This window comes from Egretta garzetta, unplaced genomic scaffold (genome assembly GCF_000687185.1).
Source record: "Egretta garzetta isolate BGI_Z169 unplaced genomic scaffold, ASM68718v1 scaffold25, whole genome shotgun sequence".
Taxonomy (NCBI): Eukaryota; Metazoa; Chordata; class Aves; order Pelecaniformes; family Ardeidae; genus Egretta; species Egretta garzetta.
In genome coordinates, this window is record NW_009259800.1 from 2,831,759 (window position 1) to 2,852,512 (window position 20,754).

The 20,754-nt window shown below is 39.6% G+C and overlaps 2 protein-coding genes across 2 annotated transcripts in view; both read left to right on the plus strand.

Moving 5' to 3' along the window:
- Positions 1-3,770, plus strand: part of GOLGA3 (golgin A3) — a 34,841-nt gene extending 31,071 nt beyond the window's left edge. The window contains exon 25 of the mRNA XM_035895385.1: positions 3,693-3,770. The gene's annotated coding sequence lies outside the window, so the exon portion shown is untranslated. The remainder of the gene's footprint in view (positions 1-3,692) is intronic.
- ANKLE2 (ankyrin repeat and LEM domain containing 2) lies at positions 2,930-18,620 on the plus strand. Its single transcript, XM_009639851.2, has 13 exons — positions 2,930-2,939; positions 3,693-4,181; positions 5,243-5,434; positions 6,319-6,512; positions 7,531-7,719; positions 8,011-8,133; positions 8,504-8,570; positions 9,242-9,423; positions 10,855-10,961; positions 11,827-12,020; positions 12,971-13,694; positions 14,273-14,404; positions 16,888-18,620. The coding sequence occupies exons 1-13, from the start codon at positions 2,930-2,932 to the stop codon at positions 17,105-17,107; spliced, it is 2,823 nt and encodes a 940-aa protein (XP_009638146.2). The 3' UTR covers positions 17,108-18,620.
- Positions 18,621-20,754: the final 2,134 nt, after the last annotated feature.

Consider the following 20,754-nt stretch of genomic DNA (forward strand, 5'->3'; position numbering starts at 1 on the left):
CTGGCTTTCCCTCAGCTTATTCCAAGTTTGTTTCGCGGTTCTGTTTCTGCCACGTATTTCATAACTGTGGGCTAATTTGGCAACAGGCGATATAGACTAAATCCCCGATTGCATAGCCACAATTATTCTGCTATGTGCAAATCCTAGCAGTCAAAATACAGCCAAAGACAGAATATGTCTCATTTAATTCCTGCCTCAAAATAAAAAAAAAAAAAAAAAATCTGTTTTCCTACACTGCTCATTTACTGAAGGATCTAATGAGTAGTGGAACAAAGTAATATTGCCATCCTTAAGTCAGTCATTCATTCTCTCTTAGTACTAGCCTTAATTTCTTTTGAAACGGATTTTGCTGTTTCATACTGATGCAATAAGATAAGGGAAAATACAACTCTTACTCATTGTCCCAGATTTTGCTTGCTTTGGAAAAAGCCTGGAACATGCAGTTGTTGTTACAGTAATTACTCATATTTTTAAAACCACCAAAGGTAACTTCCAAGACCTCGTGTGCTAAACTAGAAAACATAGCTGCATCAGTGCTGGCTGTCCTCTGCATCGTTTGAAATTACATGAAATGTATTTTAAGGTTCAAATAATCACCTTTTGCACCTGCACGTAGCAAATGATCAAAGGATTATCTTAAAACAGGCAGTTGCTGCTTCTCAGGTTTGCAAGCCGCACCTTTTGTTTTGGACAGATCAAAATAGGTGATGGGGTTAAAAATTTATTAATAAACGCTTATCTATGTTAGCTGAAAGCTTAATGTCAGGACACAAACATACTTCCTGAAAGTTTGATGTTGTCATTCCAGCAATGTTTTTCCTGTTTCCACAGCAAGCTTGTCATAGAAAACTCTTCATGCTAACAGTAGATCTTAAACCAAAGACTAATTTCTTCATGGTTGGTCTGCTTTGTCATTTCACACTCCGGTTTAGTTGGGCCTGAGTTGTAATGGACACATGAAATAAATACTTTTTCTTGCATAGTTGAGGGAGAAGGTTTTAAGTGCCAAGTTCTATCAAAACATGAGATACCAGAGAAATCACTGCTTCCCGACATTTTTTACTTACCCGCAGTCCAAGAAGAAAGATTTTTGTGTCTGCCTGCATACTCCATGTACGTGAATCATACGTGTGTAAGGGTCTGCTCTTCTGCAGAATGATTGTGCTGGTTTTGAACCCTAAAAATAGGAGCATTTCCTGAGGTAATTCTTTAGGGCATTATATGATGTTGACTCTTTAAAAAGTGTTTTCACTGAGTTGTTTCTGCAATAAACTTTCTTGCCTCTGAGTTTTCATCTTTATTGTGTTTTTTCAGTTATACAATCTCAGAAAGAAAATCCTTAGAATAGCAAGGTTTGATATTCTTATAATTGGCCATGTTTTATTCCTTGATTAAAACATAATGGCATCAAATTTAATAAAAAGTGGGTGATTAATCAAAAAGAACTGAGCAGATCTTTCACATCTGTGCAGGCTTGTGCGCAAGTCAGATAATCGTAACGAGGAGGTTGCTTGGAGGTTCGGGAATCATAAGGGAACTAGAATACTTTGGGGAGGTAACTCAGCAGCATCACCTGTGGCTTTGCCACGGTTTGAGGTTGTGTTTTTAAGCTGAAATGCTCCCATTTCCCATTGTTTCAGTGAGGTTCTAGTTAATATTTGTGAAATGTTCTGGGACTGTGTTCTCTAACCACAAGATGTTTGAAATTGGACGTTCAAAAAAAAAGAAACAACTCTCAAAGGAAATGGCCCTCAGAGAAAACAACCCTCAAACTCCTGTATCTGTCAAGTTGTAATAATCTTCTGTTCTGATAGTATTTCCTATTGCTAGAAATGTAATCGTTTTGAAGTTAGATTCCAGCAAAAATTTTCCTTGGCTATGTTGACTATTGCTAAAAGTTAGGAAAATAGCTCTGTGTGTTTGGGTTTCTTTAGTATACGAACAGTTTGGTTCTTTACCAGCATAATCTGTGAGTGATTTAAAAAGCAAAATTGTCATGTCTGTTTTGTTGGTGTATTTTGTGATGCTGCTGTTGGCAATACACATGGAAACATAAGGGAGTTTGACTATACTGCGGTCTGTGATGAAGGTGCAATTTTGGAATTACTTCTGAGTTTGTACACGCTGACAAAATGCTCGATTAACTTATTAGGATCCAGTATTCAGAGCGCTGCATGCTCGCTATGTTAGGGTGCAGCCCTTCACTGTTTGAACCTCACGTTAAGTTTGTAGGCAAAGGTTCTTGCCCATCAGAGGGGACGTTCTGACTCATGTTAAGGACTGCTGGTGCACCCTGTTCGTAAAGCAGGAGAGCTCATAAAGTGTGGACGTTTCTCATAGTGTCGCGTGCGTCCACAAATGCTCTTTTGAGGAGATTTAACTTAAAATTACAGGTGATACTGAGCTCATGCCCGAGAGATTGCTTTGTCTCTAATGGAGTAAGATTAGGAGTTGTGTTACTTCTAAAAATAGAATGATTAAAAAAGTAGAAATCAATTCACGTGGAAAAGCTGCAGATGTGTGTTCTGGTAGTCTTAAGTTTCATAAACTGAGGATGAAACCTGGAATTGAAAATAAAGTAGTAAAAATGCCATACAGGCCTGTCCAAACCAGTATAACCCATAAATGGCCGGGCCCCGGAAGGGTCAACTTAAGGAGGGAGTGAAAGCAAGCGGAAGGACTAGGACAGCCTAACCGTCTCTATCCTAAAGCTGTGCTTTCTGAATAGTGCGCAGCAGGAAGTCACGGCCCTGGGGGTAACACATGGATGCAGTATCTGATGAACTAACTTTAAAGCTTCTTATGTTCTTGAGCTGCGCAAATCCTGTGTTGTTCAGTTGTGTTCTTCGCAGCAATCCGTTCATATTGGCATTGTGTTGGGTTTGGGTCGGCTCGCTGACTGTGCAGAAGCTTGAAGTGTGTGGATTACATGGAGGGAAGTGAGCTGGGGGACTTGTAGTATCGTACCAGAGAGAAGAATTTTCCTTTGGAAACAGAGAAATTCTTCCGGCTCCCACTCTTTTGTTGGAGAGGGAAATCTGAAAAGATCAGCCGTTCTTGTCTTCTGGCTGTTTGCTCTCAAAGCGGAGGTGGGAAACAACATGTTGTGTAAATAGTTCCAGCCTTGCATCGTGGCTGGACTTGGACTCCCCTGGTTGCTGCATCGTGCTTACGCCTTATACTTTTGTCAGCTAGAAATTCTTAGGGAAATAATAGAAATAGTTCTGTGCTTTTAGCTGTAGATGCTGCCTAAGTGGAGTCTCTTACTGGGGCTAACAAGTCGTCACGTTCTTGTATTCCATTACGTACACAGATTGTTCCTTTCCTGTCAGGAATCAGATATTTCTCGGCATGTGATACGTTTTCATGCCTAACTATTCTGGATTGAATTTTTACTCCAAAAGAAATTGGAAAAGGCCAAACAAGAATAAAAATTAAGCTGTAAATACTCTTTCAGGTAGTTGTGAGAGGAGGAAATAAACTCTCGGTATAAGCCTGATAGCTTAAAGATGTTTTTAATGTGTTCGGTCGAAACATATTTTGTCTTCTCTGCAACTGTGATAATCTCTTCAGAATAAGAGAGATTGTTATGAGATGCTTTTTTCCTTGGTTCTAATACAGCATTTAAACAGCAGAAAAAAGTTGCGCTGTTCTTTACAGTTTATCTCCTCTCTTTTTTGCCTTTCTTATAGGTGAAATAACAATGGATACAATATTATCCCGATTGAAGCAGCTCACCTCTGACGAGCTTAGAGGAGAAATTGTAAGAGCGGGACTGAAATGTGGGCCCATTACTTCGACTACTAGGTTTATTTTTGAAAAAAAATTGGCTCAGGCATTATTGGAGCAGCAAGGAGTGTTGGAGGAAAAAGGATCTGCTCTGTCAGAGGCGGCTGCTGGAAATGTCCCATCTGATGGCAGCCAGGCAGAAGCACAAAAGGCTTTGAAAACTACGGCAGTGAATCACAACGGCCATGGAAGTGTTTCTGAAGAGGTAGACTTTGGGTACTGTGTAGGTCTGAACCCTCCAGAAGAAGATGCTGTGATGCACATGAACTGTTCAGCTCCTGTCTGTGGAGCAGGATGCGTTGATTCACAAATCAGTGCTCAGACACCGTCCAGAGATCCTCCGCTATTCTATGGTGTTTGTCCAGTTTATGATGACATATTGGCAAGGAATGGTAGATATTAATTTTCTTTATTTCCAATGATAAACGTTTTACAATCATGTCTAAATAGACCTTTTTTTACATAGCAGGTGGTACAAACGCCACTGTATTAGTATTTTAAGCATTGCTTGAAGTAATTTTTTGTTTATGTAAATGGTATTTATTGCATCTTCTGAGGCACGGAAACAGAAGACATCCCAGGTGTTCTGCAGTAATAGCTGATACACGTGAGGATCCTCTACTCGGTGTAGCTCAGATGAAGAAAATTATTTCTTACTGCTACTCTTGTACCCATCGTATGCCTTTAATCCCTCTCCAGAATAAAAAGTAATCCTACACATAAACAGTCAAAAAACTATTTATACTGTCATCAGTTGAAGATTAAATGATCTGTCCTCACAGATTTTGGATTTTCCTTTCTATCTTAATGCCAAATGATACCTAGAAGCATCAGTCATTCTTCACATTTTATTGATGAATACTGCAATAAGTAATTATTAAATTACCTAGTGGCAGGATTACAGTAGTACACAAAGGATCGCTTACTCTGAGACAGTAGTAAGTATTCTCATAAAAAGGATACTCGGATATCTTAATTTGATCAAATTGATGCTAATGCAAAAGGAGAGGAGGGAGAAGGATTTGATTAATACCTAAGGTTCTATGTAGAGGTCTTAAAAGTTGTGACAGTGGATCGCTTACATAGTTGATCTTTCTGAACAAGAAAACGTGGAAAATAACGCAGAGTGAATAAGCTCTGAGTTTGCTTTTCAGTCTGGATGTGAAATAGCGCTTGTTGAGGTTGGCCCATCTCTTAAAAAGGTTGTTCAGATACTGATTGATATGAATGGCCAAACACTGTACGCATATCACCTGATGTTAGCTGGAGCGTGTAAAATTACTCAGTTTCTGAGAGAGAAAATATAAAAGGTCTTTTGATTCTTACGCCATGTTTGGTAGAGAAACAGTTTAAGACCAAAGCTGGAAGGATAGCCCAAGAATTTTGTGATCTGTTTCTAGGAACAAATCTGAGATTACTGAAATAACTTAACTTGGATTGTACTTTGTTGCAGAGAGAATACATGTTTATGAAGATAAAAAGGAAGCTCTCCAAGCTGTTAAGATGATTAAGGGTTCCCGTTTTAAAGCTTTTTCAAACAGAGAGGATGCTGAGAAATTTGCTAAAGGAATCTGTGATTATTTCCCATCTCCAAGCAAGTCCTCTTTATGTTTGTCTCCAGTGAAAATGGGATCATTTAACAGAGGTGAGGGTGTTCATCTGTATACAGTAGATGCAATATACAGTCTTATTTTTTTATGAGGGAGGAAGCAACAACTTCATAACCCATATACTAGTAATAGAACAAAATTCAGAGTGAAGCATCTTAATAAATTGAAGTCCTTTTAGAGCAGTGGTGTTTAAGATAAGATGTAAACAAATGTTAGATCACAGCTGCAGAGCTTATCAAATAAAATTACTGTTTAAGTAGATACGAAGGCAATTATCGTCATTTTGGTTCGCATGAATTTTACGCTAAAAAATGTTGCTGTTCTTCTAAAGCTGAAGCGTTGGTAAGGGCCTCCATGGATATGTAGCTTAGTAGTCTGTGGTTATATTTGGTAGGATTTGATTTTACTCAGGGACTTCAGGATTTTCAGGTTTAAGAAGACATTGAGAAAATTGCACAGTATATTAACCTGTACTTAATTGTTAAGTGAGTTCATAAGTTCAGAAATAAAATGGTAAACACTGATCATATTTCACAGTGTTCCCAGTTGCTAGTTTAAAGGGACTCGGGAATCACAGAACTGCAAAAGCAATTCTAATATTCAAAAAATTCTTATTTCTTGTTGAATTTTACTTTTAAGTTTGGATGGAAGCAGTTTGGTAATTATAAAATTTACCAGTGCCTGTTAAAGTCTGAAACAGTTTTACAAGATGATTAGGTCGTACTTTCTTCCCTCCCTGTTACTAACTACTAGTATTTTTAAATGTCTTGTCGTTGACCTCCATTTTCTTACTCCTGTATATTAAAGATGCAAACTTAATACATATTTTAGATTAAAAGCTTATTTTCATGGTCTGGTTATGAAGATAGTGATCACTGAAAAGAATGTATCTAGAAACATGATACTTGTGTTTTGACAGATGGCTTATGCTCCCCTGAGTCCGAAACTGCGAATAAGGAGAGAGCCAACAGTTACAAAAGTCCACGTACTCAAGATCTTACTGCTAAACTTCGGAAAGCTGTCGAGAAGGGAGATATAGCAACATTTTCAGAACTTATTTGGAGTAACCCTCGCTATCTGATTGGGTCAGGAGACAATCCTACAGTTGTACAGGTAAAAAAAAAATAAAACAAAACCCCCAAACCCAAAAAACTCAGAAACATCCAAGTTCTGGTTTAGTGATTCAGTTTTGAGGCCTGATAAGCAGAACTGGAAGGAATGTTGTTTCCTTCTCTTCCTTCAAGATATCTTATTTCCAGCAGTGCAAAGTTTCTCGGTGTTTATTGATGCTAGCTGAAAGCGAAGAGAAACACGGCAGTTGTCAGTCTTGTGTAAGTCACCCACTGGAACTGAGAGTTCGCTTTGCTCCCGAAGAGCTGGAGTAAAGAAACTGAGTATGCAGTTCTCTAGGGGAAGAACAGTTTTATCCAGTAGTGAAAGGATGTCTTGTCTTAGTACAGGATTGATCTCTTCCAAATAATTCCAATCTTTTAAATAGAATGATTTTAAGGAGCAGGGTGGTGCCTCGGCTGTAGCTAGGTGTTCCTTCAGCACTGCTCACCTGGACACCACCATTAAATTTCAAAACGTGCTCTTGCATCTAAAATCCACGTATAAGGTACTGTTTAGCAGATGCTGACAATCTTGCTTCTACCAGACCAGCTTTGTGAAGTTGTTGAAAATTTGTATGTAATACATGACAGCAAACTGAGTTTTATATATATATACACACATACACCCATTCTCCTGTTCTTTTTATACAATGAACTTCCTATCTCCTTTTATTATGTGCTATCTTAATATACCTTCTTTGCCACATTTTTGCCCTAGATGTAAAAAAAAAACAGACCATAGCTGAGTATAAGAACAATTTTGTTATGTGTAAGAATAATGTGGGTATAAAGATGCATGAGTCTTTACAATATCTTATGGTTTACTGCAGTTCTGAATGTTTATGTGCTGTTTTGTAAACATCAAAATATTAAGAAACAAAAATCTAAGTCTTAAGACTCAGTGTGGGCACCTGTGTGCTTTCACAGTTAACTCAGTTAAGCGTATGGGTGTAAGCTGTTCAGATTTCAGTTCAGTCTAATGTTTGGTTGGTTGGTTGGGTTTTTTTTTTTTTCCCCAGGAAGGGTGTAGGTACAACGTCATGCATGTTGCTGCCAAGGAGAATCAAGCTGCTGTCTGCCAGTTATTACTGGACACTTTGGAAAACCCTGAATTTATGCGGCTTATGTATCCAGATGATAATGATACAATGCTGAAGAATCGCATCCACTATATCGTTGACCTTTACCTTAATACACCAGATAAAATGGTAAGATTTGAGTGTATGCCACTTTCTTACTATTATGGAAACAACTGGAAGGTGTTAAGGATGTGTAAGGGAGAAGGAAATAGAAGGGGACGCTTCTAGCAAAATGAGCTATTCATGAGTTTCGTGGGGTTTAATAATCATTATTCTACAGTGTGGCGGGAAAAGATCTTTTAAGAGCCCTGATAATTGGTCATGACAGTTACTACTTTTCCCAGTCTCAAAACAAAATTCATGGGATTGACTTTATCACGGTTCCAAATGCATGTGAATTTTCCCTTTTTCCCACTGCAGGGGTTTGATACTCCATTGCATTTTGCCTGCAAGTTTGGGAATTTGGATGTTGTTAATGTGCTTACCTCACACCCAGCTATTGTAAAAAATCGAAGAAACAAATATGATCAAACTCCAGCAGAAGTAAGTTGCTCCATGTCCACAACAAACCCAAAAATGTTATTCCTAATTCCTTTTTAAAGTTCAAACATTTACTAACTACTGTAGTAAGATACTAGTGTCACGATTAGAGTGTACATCTTTGATAACATTAAAATTATTTTATGTTGATTGTATCTGGGGAAAAGTTCTAGATTTTATGATTCACTGCCTTTACAGTATCCATTTTGTGGATGTGGGTGTACTTTAGTGGTTTGTTCTATTATGAATTGAAAGTACTGGATGGGATGGGCAGAGGCCAATAATGTGACTGTTCAGAAAGAACACACGTTGCGATTGATTCGAGATTGATGTCTTACGCTTTACTAATGAACAACCACAATTATATTAACAGGTAGTTTGTGAAAGAAGCAAGAATAAATCTGCAGAATTGAAAGAAAAACTGAGAGAGTACTTGAAAGGTCTGTGTTCAGTGTTTTATACTCTGTGTATTTTGGCTCTTTGCTGTCTTCTGTTCTGTTTGCTTTCTGCGGCATTGCTGTTCGTAAAGGATGCTGCTGTACAGTGCTGTGAACACCAGAGAGAAACTCTAAAACTGACATGTAAAACAGAAAACTTTGTGTCTTTTAGATGACATGGTCAGAACTCTTCCTGTATGGATCACAAGGTTATCCTCATAGCTCTCTAACGGAGCCATAGCCATTGTTTTGTTCAGTGAGCCTGAAGCAGAAAGTTTAATCTAAAAGCGAATAAAAGACCTTTACAGAGAAAGACATTTATTTGTCATGCTGGGGAGTCGTGTAATTTCTTTGACATGGAACTTCTCACTGTTTTGTCACATGTTGGTTTAGGCATTTGCAAAAGGAGGTTTTGAAATTTGTTGAAGATCCTTAGGGAAGGGATATGTGTGTCAAGGCAGGTAATTTTGTATCTGAGAGAGAAGGGAGCCTGTGCTAAAATACAATCTGTAAGCAGGCAATAAATATTGAAACAGTGAGTTTGAATTACAAGTAGTTTTACTAATGAAATAAAGTCAGATGGTTAGGTACACAGGCGTATTGATATTCTAGGAAGAAGCAGTAGGATAATGTAACATAAACGTCTTAAGAAAGCCTTGTATTATTTATTTTAGGTCGATACTATGTACCACTCTTGAGAGCAGAAGACAATTCCTCAGCTCCTGTAATCGGTGCCCCATGGTCACCCGATCAGACAGATGATAGCCCCCAAAGAACTTTACCTAAATACACCGGCAGCCCCAAAGATCCAGTATTGTCGATAAGAGCTTTCGCAGGCCCCATGAGCCCCTCAAAGGTGAGGAGAGAACTTCATGTGACTCTAATGCCTTTTTTTTTTGTCCTTTTTTTAATAAAGAACCATTAGAACATCCACCCACGGCTCATTCTGTAGTGAGGCTTGCTCCTCTCACAGACTGTGGCGCTCTCTTGGAGATGTATCTTCCCTTGCTGAAAACATAGAAACGTGCGGTGTAAATAAGAAGAGTGTAGGTTCAGTCAAAAGAAATTTGTTCTTTTCATTTCCTTATTGGAATCTATTTAAAGAGAACCCTTTGACAAACTTCTCATTGTCTTACAGGTAATTGCTCTTAACTTTGTAATCTGAAACAAAGCCTTTCAACGTGGCTATGAATAGGTTTAAAAAAATCTTAACTCTATCTCATTTCTAGAAGTTGACACTGGATGTTAAAGCAGTTTATCACCTCTGCTTGTGGCATTAACTAACTTTTTTCTAAACGGAAAAACTGGTGACCAAGTAGTAGGTGTTGGGATAGTTTTGGAAAAGTACTGATTGCATAGCAGAAAAGCCAAGTCTTCAGTTTTCAGGAGGAATACTTAGATACCAGTTAAATATATTACAAATTTATAGACATTTCTTTGACTCATCTGTTTAGAACATGCTGGACGTATGACAGCTTCAGAAAGAGTGAATAAATACGATTGAGGACTTGCTCGAATTCTTCCAGGACTGAGTTTTACCAAAATGATTAATGCTTTTTCTTCTAAATATGCTTATCGGTTAATTTTCTGTTCACCTGACAGAAATGTAAATATCTTTTATACTCTGAAAAATTTTACCTAGGGTGTAAGCAACGTGTGATTTTGATTACTGAGAGATACTTTAAATGTCTGAACGTAATTCTTGGTCATTGTTGCTGATTTGTGTCATGTAAAGGCATAAAGTTTGGGATTTCACAAAAACCCATTAGTTTATTCCCTTTAGCACTTCAAATTCAAACTTCAAAATAAACAGCAAGAATATATTTTAATAATTGTAGCAAGTTTGTTGAATTAAATATATACATATAAAAATATCACCTTTGCATCCTAGAAACCAGTGACCAAGAGAGCATTTGTCATAAAATAAAATCATAATGGCATGGGAAAATTGTCAGACTTACCTGTTTCCTGCTGCAGACAAATTAAAACCAGGCAGACTTAGTACTGATACAGTTTACTTTAAGGTGGTTATACATCGTTATCCTTACTCTTTGAATAAGCAGTGGTGAGATCAAGGTAACCAGTAATACTGGGAGGAGTAACTTTAGATCCAGTAGGAGATTTATCGTAGCTGGAGTTGAGCAATACTTGTGGCAACACTGGAGTTGTTTACCTGTAGGCAGCAAGCAGCTAAATGTCTTCGGGACCTGTGAGTGGACATTTAGCCAGCACTGAGGTAGCTCTGTGTTGGGGGGTAGGTTTTCTTAATTATTTCTGTTTTTTAAAGGCTGAAGAATTTCGCAGGCTTTGGAAGACTCCACCTCGAGAGAGGGCTGGCTTCTTTCACAACGTCAGGAAATCTGATCTGGAGAGAGGTGTTGAAAGAGTTGGAAGGTATCTAAACGAGTATCAGTATAAACAATTAGCAATAGACACAGCAATTAAAAGCAAGCGACTTGTGCTGAGAGTATGGTTATTACTTACTGGGCAATATCTTAGGGCAGAAGTTGCTGGCAGAAATATTTATGAAGTATATTGTTGGATTTTTACTGTATTTTTGTGTAAAAAAAATAGCTAAAATGTGAGAGAGAGCTTTCTTAGCTTTGGAAATAAAAAGATATTTTAACTGTTATTGATGCTATGTATAGGATGCTTTTCTCAAATATTTACTTGCCTAATTTGTCAGAAGATCTAAAATTATGCATAGCCTACTTTCTCTGTAAAACTGTTAAAAAGATGCTGGAATGAAAAGATCCCGATACAAATGTTCTGCTTTATAAAAGCTGTGTGTTGTGGCATGTGTCCCCGCTGTTTAAATACCTTCTATCAGCAGTATATGGAAAGAACATGCTTTGTTAAAAGCTGATTAGGTGTCTTTCTTCGAAACAACCCCTCACTTCCTCCTACCCATTCCCAAATAGAAAAAGCTACTGAACGGAGTATCGCTCAAGTTATGCCTCCAGCAGTGGGTATTCATCTCTCTCTGAGAGACATACATTCAGCTTAAAAATAGCAATATTTATGGTGCTAACTTTAAGAATAGTAGATGAAATTTGAAAAATACTCTACAAAAAATCAGCTGCTCCTATGTTTGCTAAGGATGTGTATATGGCTTTTGCAGACTGTTTGTTGCGGAATTGTGTTGCCTAGTTGCACGCTTATGCTCCTATTAATAGCTGATAAAATGTGTTCAGAAAAGTTATTGTCAAACTAATATTTATGTCTTCACAAATGATCCGTTTTATTTTATTTATTGCAGGGAGTTAGCTCATGAACTGGGGTTCCCGTGGGTTGAATACTGGGAATTTCTGGGCTGTTTTGTTGATCTGTCTTCCCAGGAGGGGTTGCGAAAATTAGAAGAGTACCTGAGTCATCGGGAAATGAGCGAAAAGGCTCAGCAAGAAACAGGGGAAAATGAAACCTGCAATAGATACAAAACGCCACATCCTTCTGGTAAGCAAAGGGCAAACACTGCAAACAACAGGGTGTGCCGAGGGAGAAGGGGGAGAGAAAAAGCTGGGTGCCCAGGGGAAGTAGTTGTGGTTGCTATTATTAATCTGTTGTCCAAACAGTCTGACTGTAGTATTGAAAAAGTAGCTAATGACACCGTGAATGTAGGAGAATTAGAACAGACCTCATTAGATGGTCGTTATCTTTCATGTGAAGTACTTCATTTGATTGCAGCCCCCAAATGAAATTCCTGTAAGAAAACCTCTATCTTCAGTATGTTTTTACTCAGAGCATTTGAGAATTTGTCTTAGAGTGTAGAATTTTGTAATCCACAGATCCAGAATAAATAACTTCTTAAAATAAAGGAGTAATTCTTTACAGTTCAGGGTGAAAGACACACTGAACAAAACCCAGGAAAGCTCTTACACCTCCTTAGACAGCTGCTTGCCACGTGCTTATGGAAGGCACGCACTGGTCCTAAATCTTTGTGCTCCGTCCTCCTCCTTCCCTGTGTCACCTTAGATCTGAAGGGGCTCTGGTTCTGGGGTAGACCTGGGCTGCCAAGACCCCAGGGGACAGTCGTCAGTCTTTGTGCTTTTTCAAGAGAGGAAAACTTCAGCTACTCCGTACTAGTCACATTTTCCTACCCCATTCCACTTTGTCCTGACTTTATCCTTTGTTGTGGGTTAATGATTGAAGTGAGGAGTGTAGGAAACAGAGTTCTCAAATGATGAGGCTATAAAAGGTTATTTGCAAAAAAGATACAGCTGTATTGTCGTCATTTTGCACGTGTAGCTTTAGTTAGGTTAGTTCATGCTGTTGCATAAATAAAATTATAGAGGGCTTCAATAAATAGAATAAGGCATAAAGACTGTGTATTTGTTCCTAGTTTATTTGATTGGCGTTCTGTTGAAAGTCGTTTTATGTGTTGCTCTCATTAAAATTGTTTACAGGCAAGAGTAAAAAATGCTGCAATTCTATTTCTGTTGGAGCATTTTTGGATGAGGATGATGATGACATGAGCTTGGAAGAAATTAAAAACAGACAAAATGCAGCACGGAATATCAGCCAACCTGTTGTGTCCAAAGAACCTAGCATTGGTGCCATAGGAGACGCTGAGTGCGATATCTTGTCAATGGAGCGTATGGTAAACATTATAGAACCATCGGATCAGCCCAGGCACTATGAGAAGGCAGTTTCTTCCAGCAAAAATGGGTTTTGTAATCCTGTGTCCAGTGAAAGGATAACTAGCGACAGAAAGCATTTGCATGACGGAGAAGAATGCGTTTTATCACCCGTTTCCAATTTAATGTCAGAATTTGAAAGCCTGTCATTCCAAGAGCAAGAGGTTGCAGGAGAATCAAATAAAATCACTGACAAAACTGAGAATGAGAGAATTCTGGCTGAAGGAACAAGTCAGGCTAGAATATCCAAGGACCACCTGGGTAAGACCGGCTATGCAGTTTCACCGGCAAGTTCTTCTGAGGCAAGTGTTACAGGCAAACCTGGAGAGACCAAGTTAAGGACAGAACACAAAATACCATCAGAAAAGGAGAGGCTGTCTGTGGAATCCAGCTTTCAGACCAATGAGGCACAACATCAAGAACATTCTTCCCAGAAATTTCTTGTGAAGGCTTCACCCACAAATGACAATTCTAAGAAGTTATTCCTGCTTGGGTAAGAATTGTCTTTTTTAACACTTATTTGTCCTTTGATTTATCTGTGCACAAGATGCTTTTTATAACATCACTGACGGCAAGGCTGAGACGTGCAATACTAAGCAACACAAGCTGCAGTCAGCCTTGAATGATCATCATCAAGTGCTTCAGTGCTTGTGCAGTATCCACACAGTTCTCTTGCAGCCAATTACCTCAACAGCATGCTGAAAACAGAAGAAGAAAGGTCTTTGCTTCCAAATTAGTTTCAGTTAACTTTGCTGTTTACCATTCATCTGACAGGCTTGTGACTTCAGGATGAGCCCGACTTATATTAACAAAGTGCTTAGTACACTCTTGGGATGTCCTCAGCTTAAATTTTTAAAACTTTTATTTTATGAGACTGCTGTGTAATAATGGACAGTCGTTAATGTGTGGGCCTGCCAGAAAAAGTTTGTAGAGAAGCTGTGTTTATAGAGGAGCATGGGCAATTTGTTTGTTTATATTAAAAATAAATGTTTTGGAATTGGGATGTTTTATTGCCTGAACAAATACCTTCTCATCTAGTTCTCTTCTCATCTAGTTCTGTTCATATTCTAGGGAGCAGCCCTCGAAGCTGGATAGTGATGTCTTAGCCGCTATAGAAGCAGTGGAGATTGATCCACAGAAATACCCGATGATTTACAAGTGGAAACACGCAGTGCAGTCCTACTCTTCATCTGACAGGCAAAGGTATTTCTGCAAGTTCAATCAAATGAGTTGAAATAAAATATTTAGCGAGTCAGCTGCAGAACAGCTTGAATAGCTAGGATTCCAGGCCTCATTGCTCACAAAAACCTTCTTTTGTATATTCAGCTGTATTAACTACTAGCGTGTTTCTGAAATTAATTACCAAGCCTTTCTGGCTGCTGTCTGTTAATAAGCAAAGTTTACTGGTGCTGCAGTCAGATTCCTTCCATTACACTGCAGTCCCAGGTAACTTCAGCGTATCTGTACAGGCAAAGCAGACAGAAGATGACGGTCTCGAGAGCGTAAGTCTTTTCCTGCTGGCAAAGGTCTCAGTTTGCTGATGTAATACTTAGCGCTTGGGTCCTTCATTGGTCTTAATGGTAGTCGTGATGTCAGTTGGTAACTCCTCCCTGTTGCGGATGCAGTGCAAGAACGTTGTGTTGCTCTGAGGTACTTAGGTCATGTAGTGATGTTAAAGTGAATTTATTTTTACCCTCTCTTACCCCAGTCCACAGGAGTTGTTAGTGTGGACAACGGGGTGCGTTAAGTTTTTAGAGAGACTGTTCTGGTTTGCTACACAAGTAACGGGAGCAGACTGCGTTTGTCGGGACACCTGAATGCATGTTGTGCTCTTTACGTGTTTTGTTTTGGATGCTGTTGCTTCTGGGGGCCCACAGAGGCGGTTTTCATACAAGCGGCAGCTTCTGGTAATCCTATCAAGGTAAAGATTGATGGCCATTGCAGCAGACGTTGGTCAGAACACCACAGAGTCCTTGCTCAGCCAGCCTGCAGTTTCTATCTGGTCACAATCAAGTGTTCAGAAAAAGCATCAGATGAGGCAGAGCCACACAACAGCTTGGGAAGGGGGCAGGAGCAGAGCCATCAGATGACCTGTACTGACTTCTGGTTTTTTCTTGTGTTTTCTTGCTTTCTTAAATGCATGTCATGCCACTTCGTATGCGAACCATTTCCACTAAGAGGTTCTCAATATAGATATTAAACATTAATTTTTCAAAACATGCTTTAAAGACAGAAACCTTTAAAGCTCTGTCAGAGCTTGTGAGAATTTTAAAAATATAATTGACTGGCTTTATTGGCCACAAAATTCAGGGTAGGAGTTGGGGACCAGCAGCTGAGAAGCACTGCTGGGGAAGTGCAGATGGTCAGTGGAAGGAGGGGTGCTGCCCGGTGCTAAGCACTGGGAAAGAAAGCAGCGTTCTTTTGTCTCTGCATTTCAGGTAGTGCACTGCAGTAGGGCCATTGAGTAAAGTCTGAGAAAAATAGGAAGCTCACCAAGACTTTTCTGTGAAGTGGAATAGAAACAGGCAAATATTTTCATGTACCCAGCTGATACGGTGTCCTTGTACCACCTCACTTCTCAAAGTCAAATTCTCTCGTCCCCTGATTCTTGTGATTAATTTTTTTGAAAGAAATAGGCTAATAATTAGGGCTTTTTCATTCTTACTCCGCCGCCTGAAAGGTCCAAAGTGTTCTTCTGAAGTGCTAAAATTTAACTCAGGATTTTTTAGGTGTAATCACTGTTCTATCACGTAAGTAAAATGATTGCTGTAATTATTTGACAATGCCAAGGCTCGCTCTGTCAGCCCTCTTCATTTTGCACTGCTGCCTCTGCCAGAAGTGAAGAAACACCACGCTAGGCCAGTGTGTGTTCAGGTGTGTAGGACTTTGCAAAAATCAGACCTAATGATACAGCTACCAGTAGGTCTGTCAGAAGAAAATTATTTTTCAAAAACATTTTAAATAAGCTCTCTGTGTGTGCGTATCTTTCGTAGTTGGGGATGGGAGGAGGCTGGTTATTTATTTATTTATTTATTAAAACCTTACAAAATAGCTTATAGCGCGTTTTCTGTAGTGGCACATCTTAAGAAATTGCCTCACATGCAAAAGGAAGAACAGGAGCAATTCACGCATGCTAGAATCACCCTTTGGTGATTCTGCCTTGCTGCAGATAAAATTGAGAGAAACAGGAAAGGTTTTTACAGAAAAGGGGTTTTAATTTAACAAAGGAAATACATTGCTCTGCTTTCAAAGCAATTCTAAGTCCTAGTTCTCATTGATTTCAGAAAAAAAATTACTACTATATAGAAAAATGCTATTACTTCTGTGGCATCCAAACACCAAAATTATTTTTAAAAAGCGAGGGGGGGGGATCATGCTCAGCCACAGCAAGAGCTGCGGCACTACCCAAGAGAGTTGGACTAAAATTGTCCAGGTGCTTCACAAGCACCTGGGTTTTTAGTTAACGGCTATTTTGGAGCAAATGCCGTCTTATTGATGAGGCAGCCCAGCCTGTCTGCCTGCAATAGATTGTGCTGCTGCCGTTTGTTCTCACACTCGTCTCGCACCAGTTCTGATTTTTCTCCGCTGCTGCATTATTTCTAAGATCTACAAGTGACACCGAGTACTGGGCTCTATTGCACTTGTCTTAACAAAACGCAAAATGACTTCTTGGTCCTTTCTTTCAGTTGGCCAAGTCCAGCACTGAAGGCAAGACTCAGGTCCCAAACCATCGCTTCAGCGTATTCTAATTCAGGAAGAAATAGTCCCATCACAGGAAGTCCAGGAAAATACAGCAATGCTGCCTCGCTCTCTCCGGACCCTGGGAGTCCTGGGCGCTACAGTCCAGCTTCTGTCCACCACGCTCTGTTAAAACTGCGGTATTTTTCAGAGCCTCCTGCCCACTAAAATATGATTCATCTTCCTGGGACTTCAATTATATTTTCATTGTTAGAGTGGAGGGAAAAAAACTACAATGTTACTGACGTGACATGAGGTTTGTACTTGGCTATTTATTTTTCCTCAATTGAGGACAACTGTATGTTAAAAAAAAAAAAAGGAATATTTTGTCTTTATGCCATCCATATATGAGATAGATGACTGGTGATACGCAAGAAATTAGTGACAGTGCAGTTGTCCAGTAGCTATGAATTAACCCTTGGTGCCAGTCAAGCAGTGAGCTGAAGCTGTACTTAGAAACGGTGGTATTTCACTGTCACCAGTTGTCATTGTTGTAACGAATCCGTTAGCCCTCAGCTGCATTCCTTTTGCTGGGGTACTCAGGAGGAAGCACATCATCAGTAAACAGAAATCTTACAAGAGGAAAGTGATGGCAAGAAATCAAATGTTCTTCCACTGGCAGGGGGAATGCTCCGAGTGAAAAGCCTAAAACAAAGCCTGGCTAAGGGCAGAGTGTGAGTGTGAAACCTGTGCAGCAGCAGAGAGGGAGCGTTCCTACCCGGCAGCGCGGCCGAGGCAGGGGAATGCACCCAGACCCACACACTCACCTGGCTGGGTGGAGGTATGCACGTAGTTACACAGAAAAACTGGACTCTCGGCTTAGAGGCCGTTAAAAACACCGTGATGTACTGAGTGTTTTAGTAAAGGGGCACTGTAGAAATTACTGGTATTCCTTTAAATGTTAGTTTGAAGATTAAAAGAAACATATAAAAATTAGCTGGTTCTTTTTTCCCACAGAAGCTTTTAACGTTAGCAGATTTTAATAGCTATTACACAAAAGCACATCAGCAATAATTTCAGCGAATTTACCAGCAAGATACCTTAATGGTCTAGTTTGTAATATATCAGCGTGGTGGCCAGTGATCCAGGATGTGGCTCCTTATTTCCCCACTGTAAAGAGAGGAATAAGGACTGAAAATATTTTTATTGAAAGCTAAGCTTCTCCTGTGTCTCCAGTCTTGATGCGGTAATGAGGTTCTGTTACAGCAGTCAGTAATTTTATTCTTTAGCCTTCTGTGAGAATGACTTGTTTCGACAGTATGACACTGAGATTGAAGAAAGCTTTTCAAAACTCACAGACAGTTTTTCTGTATCAGGCTTAATGGTTGTAATGGTGCTTTGAAAGAAGGCTTCCAGCAACAGAGTTCTCTAGTGGTGATAGTTCTTGTTAAAAAAAAAAAAGAAAAAAAAAAGAAAAACCTATCTAACGTGAATCTGATCAGAAAATTAAAATCTGCCAGGGCTGTGCTGGTAACAAGGGATGGATTCGGATTCACTGATGCCACACAGTAAGTGAGAAAGCATGAGCCCTCCTTGGCCGGCTGGAAGCTCAGCGAGTGTCTGACACTCCCGGTGCAGGACGGGGCCGTGCAGGAGCGGCTGCCCGCTGCAGGGCTCCCCAGTACAGAAGCTGGAGTTAGAAATCTGGAGGGCGAGGCGCTTGCTGGCTGTTGCACACTGCAAAGTGGGCTTGGGCAAGCTTAATAGTGCCTTTTGTAACATATTTTCTTTTTAATTAATTTCGTGTTCTTTTAGAAGTTTAAAAAAAAAAAGTGGCATCCACTTACTATGGGCACATAAAATAGTTTTTCTTCCGGGCTTTCTGAACAGAACATATTTTAATGTCTCTCTCTCTAAGTTTGATTATTATTTGGTGCGATAGCTCTCCATCCTGAGAGAGCATTCCTATTTTAGAAATTAGTTTTTAAAAAAAGGCTTATTTAGCTCTTTCTTTATAACTAAGCCTATTTCCAATGAGCTGGACATTAGAAAGAGCTCCTTTACGCAAGTGACCGGCGTCCAGTGATATTCTGGACGACTAGCTGGGGGGGTGGGGAGGGGCATGTCATTATTTAAGTGACATTTAAAAACCAGACCAACATAACCTGCTGTTACCAAGTACATTAACTGACTTTTTCGTAAGTGGGTTGTTTTTTTTTCCAGCCTGTTCTTTTGATGCAGCAGTCTCTGTAATCTCAACCAACTTTTTTAGGTCCCCAGTTCCTACAGTCTTACTTTAAAGGGTTTGGGTTTTTTGTTTAGATTGGAGGAGGTGGGGTGGGTGTTTAATAATTTAATGTAAATGTCATCTTTGTCATTCTGGAGAAATTATTCAGATGATGAGCAATTGCCTAAAAACCACGTTAAAGCCAAATTCACATGGGAAGTTGCTGTGCATGCAGCTGCTGTTCTCCACCCTGGTCCTTCCTGAGCTGTCACATGGCGCCGGTGCCCTTTTGGTAAGAGTTTGTTATGGAGCCCGGAGACGGACACGAACGCTCTCGTTCTTCTTCCTTTTTGTCCTTTTTACCTTTGCTATGCTTTGCTTTCTTTTTTTAAAATATTTAAATGTATATTACTGGTATGTAGATGTAGACAGACCTACACCCTCACCACCACCTCCACCCCACCCACTGCCACCACCCAACCCTTGCCGTTCACTCTAATTTTGGTTTTTGGTTTGGTCAAGAGAATATTTTTTTTAAACTGTGTTATATAACGTGCATTAGTCCAGTTGTACTGTGTCTTAAGAGGTCATTTTTCTAACACTATATTTACTTCAACTATTAAAAAAAATTAGCAAATTATGTAGCGATTTGATCATTCATGACTGTGGAGACACCTTAAATCAGACTGACACTGCTCGAATTGTGTTTTCTTGGCCAAAAGTTCACTTTTAAAGATGCAAAAGATTAGTAATGAATTAACGAAGTATCATGTTAAAAATACAGAGTTACCCCACTTTCTATTAAAAAATAAACGAGTAGCCACCAGTGTCACCCTGTGTTTAGTTTAATGGGGCATGGGGGTAAGTAGCTGGGCTGGTAACCATGACATGGCAAATTGCTAATTTGTCCAAGCCTTATTAACTCAACTCCATCTTTTGTGTGTGTGTGCACTATGATGTTAGATTATGCCACTGAAGACTTACAGAACAGTCTCAAAACATTTAAGAGACAGGAAGTCTGAATACTGTTAATTTTAAATTTCATACTTCCCCCCCAACCTTAAGTGCTGCTGAAAATGTTATTTCTGTACATGTGCAAGGAGTTGTTGTGTGTCCTACAAGAACCTGTTTCGTGGCGGGGGGGGGGGCCGGTGTAGAAGGGTATGTATGCAAGAGGGTATGTGTATGCCCACACCCAAATAAAAATGCACAGAACATTCGTCTTACCAGCTCTGGTGCTCCTGTTCCACGTGGTGGTCAGTGACACAGCCTTGAACTCCCCAAACGCCAAAGGGCCGTGACTAAGCATGGCAGTCCCCTCTGGCGTGCTACAGCACCTGCATGCGTTTCTGTAGATGATGATAATTAACTCTGAGCCAGCTACTGTCTATCTCAAGGTTACGTTTCAGATATTTGGAGTTAAAAGGTCAAAGTTGGTAAATGAAGCGTTGCCCCAGGCAACGTGGGATACAAATGCTGCTCAGCTGGCAGGAACACCCCCATCACTGCGCAGCGCTGCAGCCCCAGGTTCTACAGCAGGCAGTCACACAACTATTCAACTGAAGAGGCAAGAAAGACAGACCAGTTATTTTATTCAAAACTTTTAAAAAGTTAATAGACAAAAACTGATAAATTATTCTCATTGCAT